The sequence below is a fragment of the Arachis ipaensis genome, chromosome B07 (assembly GCF_000816755.2).
Source record: "Arachis ipaensis cultivar K30076 chromosome B07, Araip1.1, whole genome shotgun sequence".
Taxonomy (NCBI): Eukaryota; Viridiplantae; Streptophyta; class Magnoliopsida; order Fabales; family Fabaceae; genus Arachis; species Arachis ipaensis.
The window spans coordinates 7,326,117-7,336,326 of NC_029791.2; the positions used below are offsets into that span (position 1 = coordinate 7,326,117).

Consider the following 10,210-nt stretch of genomic DNA (forward strand, 5'->3'; position numbering starts at 1 on the left):
TGGAATGAAGGATATGTATATAAACCAAGAGTGGTAATTAACATGAGAAGGAAGGCATATACATAAATATATAGCACATACATCACAATCTCATCAATTATATTCATTTTTAAATGTTACTACAATATAATGTGTTTGATCATAATGCACCTAGGTGTTGAATAAAGGTATATCATTTTGAAAGGAAAATTAATTAAGAGTGGATGAACATCATATAAAATTTGCAAGAATCTTTGGAAGCAAATAATCAGAGACAATATGGTTAGTCTTCTCTGTGGGATGGAAGGCATCCCAAAAGACATATTTGGAGGCATCAGTGCATGTAAGTGGATTCTGGTCACTGCATAAGTAGCTCATTTCAAATGTTCCTGTTGAACAACATGCCTTCTCTACCTCTTCATATCCTGAAATATAATAATATGCCCATTATGACAAGGAAAAAAAAGTTATTTAGTGGTGTAACTTTTTTTTTTTTTTTTGCTACATGTGGTATTTTAGAGATATAACTATTTATTATATTCTTTTGTCTATTTAAATTTTTGAAAAAAAAATAAAAGCTTAACATAGGATTAAAATTTCTATGACATAAAAGTCTAAATTTCAATATTTATTAATTCTAAAAGGAAAAAAAATTATGCAAAATTCACGCAAAATTAGAAAGAAAAACTGTATATATAAAAAAAAGATATAATTATTCATGTATTTTTTGTTTATTAACTCAAAATTTTTAGAAATATAATATTATGACATACTGTAATGATACTATTTAAACTTAGTTTATCATCTCAATTTTAGGGATAATATTATAGTATTAGAAAAAGTTCATATATAGATAAATTTATGAGTAGTGTTAAGTAATAAGACGAGTTTTTTATTTTTAATATTGGGCCTAGGTTGGTATAATCCACTGAAATGCTCAAAAAAGTGTGTTTAACGTCGTTGTGGGAAGTCACTGACTACTACAGAAAAACGTCAACGCCATTTTCTCAGCCACGTCACTTTCATCTTCAACAAAATATCGGCGACGTTTTGCACAAAACGTCGCCGACGTTTTGTGTGCGCATGGTTAACACGTGGATGAAAAGTTGTCTCTCATTCTAGCGTAAAGATTTTTAACCTTAGTAATCCCTTCTCTTTCCCATTTCTTTGTCTTCTCTTCTCACTTCCACCACAAAACGGCTTGCTTCCATCCTTATCAATCTTACCCCACCAAAAATAAGAAAATTCACAAAGCAAAACGGCAGCACTCATATTGAGGACCAGTCACCACAACTAAACCAAAGCCATTCAGATAAATGCTTTAGTGACTGTTTTTTTTTTTTTTTGAACTGAAAGTATGAACAAAAATTTTTAAAAAATAGACTAAAGTTTTGTAATTTTTTTTAGGTTATTTCACTATTAATTAATAGTAAGTTAATTCATTGTTAGTAGTAGTAGTATCGGCGTTAGTATAGGTGTTAGTTAGTGTTAGGATTAGTTTTAGTAAATTAATTATTGTTAGTGACTTAATTACTGTTAGCGTTAGGTTAGGTTAGTGTTATTTAAAATTTAAAATAGTTATTTTGAAAAACAGAATTATTTATGTATTAATAATTGATTATAAATATTAGTTTCAGTAATTATTAATTTTTATTTTAGTTTTGCTTGAAATATTTAATTAAATCTGAATTATTATAAAATGTATTAAAAATAGAATTATTTAATAATTATTTTAATTTTTTATTTTACATAAAATATTAGTTTCAATTATTATTAATTTATATTTTTAGTGATGTTAGTTTTGGTTGAAATATCTTTTAGTTAAATTTGAACTATTATTAGAAAATAGAATTGATTATAGTTACGTTACTTTTATTACTATTAATTTTTAGGATAGATTTAATCTTGGTTTTATTTTGGAATGTGTTTGTAATAAAAAAAATAGAATTATTAAAGATATATTAATAATAAATTTTCATTCATTTCAAATATTTTTAAAAAAAATATTTTAATTATTTAAATATGTTCTTTCTAATGCAGAGTTTAAAAAAGAGGAAGATGGGAAAACGTGACATCATACGTGCTGAGAATCATATTATAAAATATCTTTGATATCCTGTATATGTAAGTAATTTTTATGTTTACTGTAGTAGTTAATAATTAGTAGTTTATTTAGTAATCATCAATTATTAGAATATGTAGTGATTTAGTAAGTGTTGAATATAATAGTAGTCATGAAATGGTTATAGTAATTTACTATTAATGATTAATTTTTGTTTTCAGAGTTCAAGAAATTTGCACATGAGACACTTACAGCAAATAGACTCATATGATAATAGAGTGAAAGAACAACTGAAAGTGAGCGGGTTCTATTATGTTTCTCAAATTGGGAGGATCGTGTCTCATAGGCCGACTGTAGATGCACTGGTTGAAAGGTGGTGTCCGGAAACGCACACGTTTCATCTTCCATATGGTGAGTGCACGATCATTCTGGAGGACGTCGCAATGATTCTTGGACTCCGAACTGATGGTTTGCCGGTGACTAGATCAACCGATCATAGTACAAGTGGGTTAGAAAACGAGTGCTTGGCCTAATTTGATGTTGCTCCTGGGCCGAACGACCACAAAGGAAGCGGAATCAAGCTGGCATGGTTCTGCACCCTAAAGCGGCGCCAACATTTGACTGATTAAGTAAGTAAGGAAATTTATGTGAAATGTCACATAATGTGTCTATTTGGTACGACGTTATTTAGTGACAAGTCTGGAATCTCTGTGCACTGGAAGTATTTGCCGTTGCTTCGTGACTTTTCTCAAATTCATAAGTTTAGTTGGGGTTCTGCTTGCCTTGCGCACATGTATCGATCTTTGTGTCGGGTATCGAGATATGATTGCAAGGACATGGATGTTCCTCTGGCATTGCTCCTTGTGTGGGCCTGGATACGAATGCCGACAATAGGGCCTCTGCCGGTGGATACCAGCTTTCCACTCGCTCGCAGGTAATAAACCTCGTGCACATACTGTTTCCAATCCAGGCGCTGGTTTGCACAGCAGGAAAATATATGGCGACATGGAATTCGATCCACCTGAAACTCACCACAATCACAATGCTGAAGGCGCAAGTTTACTGCAAACTCCAACCCACTTGGCATCTCGCGCACTTCAAAAACCTCGTTCTGCCTATCAAATAGGTTAACTTGGATGTTCCCCGTTGAGCGCTGATTTGACAGAATTTTCTGAGTTGCATATTCAGAGAATAGTTGTCTTGACGAGCCTCAACCTTAGCTCTCTTCCTTGTGAATAATGCATTTAGCCTGTAAAAAGTTGCCTTAACAAGGGCTGTAACCAAAAGATTGCATGCTCCTTTCAATACTCCATTAATGCACTCCACTAGGTTAGTTGTCATATGGCTCCAACGATGTCCACCATCATATGTCAAGGCATACTGCTGCCGAGGGATCCGGTCTAACCACTGCTTGTAAGCCTCCTCCCGCTCACATAATCTCTGGTAACGCGTATCGAATTCAAGCATTATTCTATAATAGCCAATGTTGACAATTAGCCTCTGCAGGAGTGGTGCCTTGAAACTCCTCAAAAAGTTGGATGTTATATGTCGGATGCAAAATATGTGAATAGCTCTCGGATATTCCCATACTCCATTACTACGACCCACAGCTGAGATGATTGACTCGTGTCGATCAGAGATAAGGGCAACACCATCCCGATTAACTACATGTGTTCGCAAATGGCTAAGAAAAAAGTGACAGGCATCGGCAGTCTCACCTTCGACTATGGCAAATGCAAGAGGCACGATATTTCCATTGCCATCTTGTGATACTGCAACTAAAAGAGCTCATTTATACTTTCCATACAAATGTGTGCCATCAATCTAAACCACTGGCTTGCAACTTCTGAATGCTTTAATACATGGGTAGAAAGCCCAGAAGACTCGTGTCAGAATTCGGAGATCTTCAACTAACTCATCCCCTTGATAGCCATATGCAGTTTCATATTCAACAGCTACTGATGGTTCTTTTGCAACCATTGCTTCAAACCATGTGGGCAAAGCTTCATATGAAGATTTCCACCCACCAAATATTTTCTCCACTGCCTTTTACTTGGCCAACCATGCTTTGCGATAACTTATCGTGTAGTTGAACTTCGATTGTACTTCAGCAATGACAGATTTCACCTTTATGGATGAGTCAGCTTCAACTAATGGCTTTATCGCTTCTGCAATTGTTTCAGAGTCCAGTTTAGCATGATCCTGAGATATGGTACTTCTGGTGCACGTGTGACTACCATTGTACCTTCTTATCACCCAACAATACTGTCTTTTCATAAGACTAACTCTGATAAGCCAATCACAACTTGTTCCGTACTGTACGCATTTAGTATAGAATGTTGTTGGTTCTGATTCATTTACCCTGTAATCAACTCCTCTTCGGTATACTCTTTAACTGATGCAATAACAGCCTCTCTAGAGTTAAAGTCCATTCCAACGGCAAATTCACCGGCAGCTACAACAGTTGGGGCTACACCAATAATAAAACAAAAGTAAATCTAAATAATATTCTATTATTAATAATAATAATGAGAACAATAAACAGTAATAACAATTTTAAAAAAAATAATACTAACATAAAAGCAAAACAAATAATAATATTACCAATATTAAAAAAGTAAATAACAACAACAACAACAAAATTACCTGTATTGATGTATTCAGGAAATTATGGTGCATGTATGGCATCAAAATTCAAAGCATGCATAAAAGATGGCTCTCCATATGGATGTTGTCCGGTTAGTGCATTTGCAACATCAGCCACATCTCTTTCAACCATTATCTCATCTTCCTCTACATCTTCAGTTGGACCAACAACTTCATAATTTACTTCAAACTCTTCATCGCTTTCAGTATTATAACCCACCCAGTCTATGTTGGGTTCTGGAAAGTCAACGTCATCGATTTCTTCGAACTCAACATATACAACTCGATAAGTGAGGCCTGTGCTCTAGTTTGATGATAGGTAAAAAACATTCTTTGCATACTAGCTTCATCAGTCACATGCATTATTTGAAATTGGCCGAAACCACTAAATACTAGCACAGGCTGCCTATACAGAATATTTATGACTCTTTTTTGCACTTGATGATCTACACTTTGAGAAAGTATACTCTTAAGTCCTTCATATATTATTGAAAGAGGAACAACAATAACACTTGGATTCTCACATAAAAAACTCACACCTTCATGTGTATGAGATAAAATCTGACCATTATAATATATTTTTAAACTAATATAACCCTCCGTTTTATACCCTCCATTTATACACTCATTACTTCACTTAAACTTTAGTCTCATACTCTATTTTTACGTTTTAACACAATCCAAAACTTCTTTTATAGTTACTTTTATATTTTTTTATTCCCCCAGCACAAAACGTCACTAACGTTTTTACTTTTTCAGCAAACGTCCCTATAAAAAAAATTCACACAATACGTCATTGACGTTTTCTTTATGCAAAATTTCAAAAAAAAAATTATTCAATTCGTCGACGCCATTTTGTTTTGTTTATTAAAAGAAAAAAGTCACCCTCCCACAAAACGTTAAAGACGTTTTGTTTCTTTCAAAAAATTAAAGCAGGCCCATAGTAGAATAATACACAATAATCCTAGGTACCCCAATGGATTAGACAATTCCAATCTTAAGTACACAACACACACACTCCTCACATATTTATCACATTTTTTTTCCTCAAATGCATTCTCTAGAATTTGAAGTCTAGACCTTAGTAGTGGGGAGGGGGTGAAACGCCATCTGAGCTAAGGCTCTTCGACATACGTTAGTTTATAATATACAAAAAAATTGAGCCTAATAAGACAGAATGTTTTTTTTTTCATTCTTGGGTAAATTCATAAAGATTTCAGCTTTATGGGGGCTTGCCTAGCAATTTTATTGGACTCTCTCTTAGTTTTGGCAAGTTCTAAGTTTTTGTTAAAGATAAAAGGTTAAGTTTAATGCACTTATCATAAAAAAAAGAGTAAAGTATCATTTATATCCCTAACGTTTGGGATAAGTCTCAAACCTATCCCTAACGTTTTAAACGTCCTATTTGTGTCCCAAACGTTTCTAAATGTAGTCAATGTTATCCTACCGTCAAAATGAGAAACATTTCGCTAACGCCGTTACCTACGTGGATGCTGAGGTTGTAAGCCCAAAGCGTTAGAGAGACACGTCTGCCCCTTCGCGCCCATTATACCATTCATTGAAGGAAATACGAAACGTTGAAGAAACAGAGCACCTCAACGCTAGTGTGTTCCTTCCGGTTCTCCTCACCACACACGTCTGACACCTCTTCGAGGGTGATTGCAGGGAGGGGCTACAAGGTTGTTGGCGAGTTGCGGTTGCTTGTGTTGCATGAAAGATCGCACCTTTGGTCTGGCGACAGAGAGGTTTCCTTCGACCAGGTATGTACTAGGAAGAAATTTTGTTTCTTGGGTTTGTATGTAGCAGTTTGATGAAGAACAAAGGTCATATAGGAGATTGTTTACACGTTAGGGTTTATTTGAATTCATGTATTCCCAGAGAAATGTTCGCTGCGTACGTTAGTTAGGGCATGAAATGACTTGTTTTTGGTTTATCAATATGTGCTTATGAATTTACTAGTTTCACTTTGCTGATCTGATGTAACAGGGTCTGTAGTTTTTAGGATGAGTTATTTTAGTGTGACAGTTTACCACCATGGAAGCTTTGGTCTTGAAGGTGGCCTTTTGAAGTATTTGGGTGGGGAGACAATTGTGATAGACTACTGTAATGAAGATGAGTGGAGCCTGATTGAGGTTTATGACATAGTAAGCAGACAAGGGTATCTGAAAAAAGACATTGCAGCAATGTGGTACAAATCACTGGGAGGGAGTACAGAAGAAGGCTTAAGGATGCTGCGAACAGACAAAGATGCAATGGATATGGCTAATATTGGGATTAGGGAGGATATGGTGGAGCTGTATGTAGTTCATAAACCTAGTGATATCCATGAAGAGGTTGAAGATGTAGACATGTTAGGGAGTACTGAAACTACCATGCAGGAGCAGGCTTGTGGCTCTAATGGGCCAGGCCCAATTGTAACCTTTGAGGCCCATTCAGCAAGACATGTGGAGACAAATTCTGGCCCAACTGTGGAGGAAGTGAATGTGGGTGAGAAAGATGGCAATGATGAATCAGATGAGGAAGAAGTGGGTAGTGATGGCAGCGAGGACGAGGACTATACTCCCAAGGGTGGTGTAGATGACAGTAGTGATTCATGGAGTTCTGATTCCAGAAATGGTTACTGCTCAGAAGATAGTGCAGCGAGGTTGTGTTTGGGGACAGTGATGATGATAAGGAAGGGGCTGAGGGGTTAGTTGATGTTGACATCAGGGTAGGGGATACAAGAGAGGCTGGCACAACTAAAACCCAAACTGATGCAGCAAAAGAGAGCAGGGGTGACAATGACAGAGGTAAGGAGAAGGTTGCTGCAGGTTTAGGGGATAAGGAAGAAGGATATGAATCTGAAGATTTTCTTGATGTGCCTATTGTTGGTGATGATGAGGATGATAACAATGTTGCCAAGAGGTATCCTTTGCACAAGCAGCTAAAGGACATGAGTGAGTACAAGTGGGAGATTGGGACTCTATATGTATCAAGAGAGGAGTTTAAGGATTGTGCTACTGCCTATGCTGTACATACTGGGAGGGGTTTGAGGTTTGATAAGGTTGATCTTCGGAGAGTGAAAGTCACTTGCGTAGAGGGTTGTAACTGGTTTGCATACTGTGGGAAGATGAAGAATGAGCAAACATGGCAACTAACCAGCTGCCACAACAAGCATAGCTGTTCTAGGGAGTTGAAAATTGGGATTATGCATGCAAAATGGTTGAGCAAGGTGTTTCTGAACAAAATTGCTGAGAATCCAAAGATAAAGCTGTCCACACTAATGAAGAAGGCATACAGTAAGTGGAATGTAGAGCTGACTAAGTCTAAAGCTGCCCGGGTTAAGCAGTTTGCTCTTGATGAGTTACAAGGAACGTACATAGAGCAGTATCGGAGGCTCTATGACTACTGTCATGAATTGCTGAGGTCTAACCCGGGTTCTACAGTGAAGTTGCAAGTGGAGAGACCACCAGAGTTTGCTTCAGAGAGACCAAAACCTGGTGTGGATTTAAGGCCTAAGTTTCAGAGACTCTATGTGTGCCTTGATGCATGCAAGAAGAGCTTCATGGCTTGCCGTCCAATAATTTGCCTGGACGGGTGCTTCATCAAGACACCATATGGAGGTCAGCTTCTCACTGCTATTGGCTGGGACCCGAACGACCAGATGCTGCCAATAGCCTATGCAGTGGTTGAAGCAGAGACGAAGGACACATGGACCTGGTTCCTTACCAATCTGTGTGATGACTTTGGCTATGACAAGATAAGGAGCTGCACCTTCATGTCTGACCAACAGAAGGTACTTGTTTCTAAACTTAGTTTTAAGGACCTACTTCATTGAACCTACTATTAGTTTTAGTTGTGTATGCTGCTGTTTGAACTGTAGGGTTAAATTCTTGTAGTGTATGCTGGTGTTTGAATTGTAGGGTTAAAATATTTGTAGTGTATGCTGGTGTTTGAATTGCATGAGGAAGTGTTTGTAGTGTATGCTTTAGGGTCTGAATTGTAATGAGTTACTGAATTACTGCATTAACTGATTTAATTATGCCTAACAAATAGATTAGCTGATCTAATTACTGCATTAACTATTCCTTGTGGGTTTTGTTATTTTGCTTTCAATCTTTTGTGCTTGTATCCAATGACAGCTTTATGGTTAATCATTAAGTAATATGTTACAGAAATCCTTGTTCTCATCCTATTAACTAGCTTGATTTAAATATATTGCAAAACCCAAAACTTGATTTCATTCAACTCTTTCACTGAAACAACATTGAATCTGCACAAAACTAGCCTTTCTTCAACCAAAACTTACAAAAACATCATTGCATTACAATATCATTCAGTTCAACAAAATAGCAACTACTTCAACATCACTACTATTTCTAAGCCAACATACAGAACACAATTTATCCATCTAACAATTTTCTCCTATAACTCATTATAACCAGCAACATCATTCTAGTGACAGTCTCCCAAATTTGGTTGCTGTTGTTTTCTCAAACACCAGTATTAGTGCAACTGTCCATCCAACCAAAGCAACTCCCACTGCAACCATGAACCTGAACTCCACCATATCCAGTTTGCCCTTCAAATTTCTGACCTTCATTCTTAACCTAGAAACTTGTGACGGATCCTCCTCTGGTTCAGCCCATACGAAGTAGCCACATTCTTCACCAACCTATACAAAACAGGACACGGCCGATTCACACCCATTGATGGTCAAAACACAAAACTCAACAACAAAAAAGGACATGGCTAAAGCTCACCCCGAAGTTAACGCAACCCCAGAACCTCCGCCCAGGATTTTCTGCCGTCGACGACGTTGCGAGGACAGGCCGTTCCCCACAGTAACATGTTGTCCTCCTTCGACGTGCTAGGTTTCTACTTCGTGTGGCTTGCTTGCTGCCTTGGGTCGCTTCAGATTGGCATGCTTCGTGCTCCATCTTCTCTCATGCAGGCAGAATCGCCCTTCAGAGGCGGCACATCTGCAACGAGAATCAAGGATTTGGGGATTAGGGTTTTGAAGAGGACCCTCTGCTTCTCTGCTTCACATTTATGTTTTTTTTTTTAATTGAATAACGGTCAGAAAACATGCACTGCCACCGTGTCACATAACGTCCACGTAGGCCACGGCGTTAGCGAAATGTTTCTCATTTTGACGGTAGGATAACATTGACTACATTTAGAAACGTTTGGGACACAAATAGGACGTTTAAAACGTTAGGGATAGATTTGAGACTTACCCCAAACGTTGGGGACATAAATGATACTTTACTCTAAAAAAAAAGTTTAATGCACTTAATACACTAAAAATTTATTTATTTTTACTATTAACTAAATATTAACTAGTTTTCTTAGTTAAATTTTAATTTTAACAAAAATTTATTGGCATGTTATTGCTTGTATTTACAGCAGAATACCACTTTTATTCTCTTGTATAACAGAAAAAAAATTATGATGATGAATCTCAATTAACTAACTTACCGTTACAGCACAAATTACAAAATTTAAAATAACGTAAAAATCCAATTAAAAAATTTTAAATTA

At 36.7% G+C, this 10,210-nt stretch overlaps 1 protein-coding gene across 4 annotated transcripts in view; it reads right to left on the reverse strand.

The window, feature by feature from the left end:
• The window catches only part of LOC107609448 (GDSL esterase/lipase At4g26790), a 17,373-nt gene continuing 7,163 nt past the window's right edge, over positions 1–10,210 (reverse strand). The window contains exons 3-4 of one of the 4 annotated variants that reach the window (XM_021107198.1): positions 4,403–4,511; positions 286–404 (exon numbers count right to left, since the gene is read on the reverse strand). In XM_021107198.1, coding sequence (XP_020962857.1) covers positions 398–404; positions 4,403–4,511 — 116 coding nt within the window. In that variant the 3' untranslated portion in view covers positions 286–397. Of the gene's footprint in view, positions 405–4,402; positions 4,512–8,971; positions 9,649–10,210 lie in introns of those variants that run through there. The other 3 variants (XR_001613146.2, XM_016311432.2, XM_021107199.1) reach the window with 3 other exon arrangements.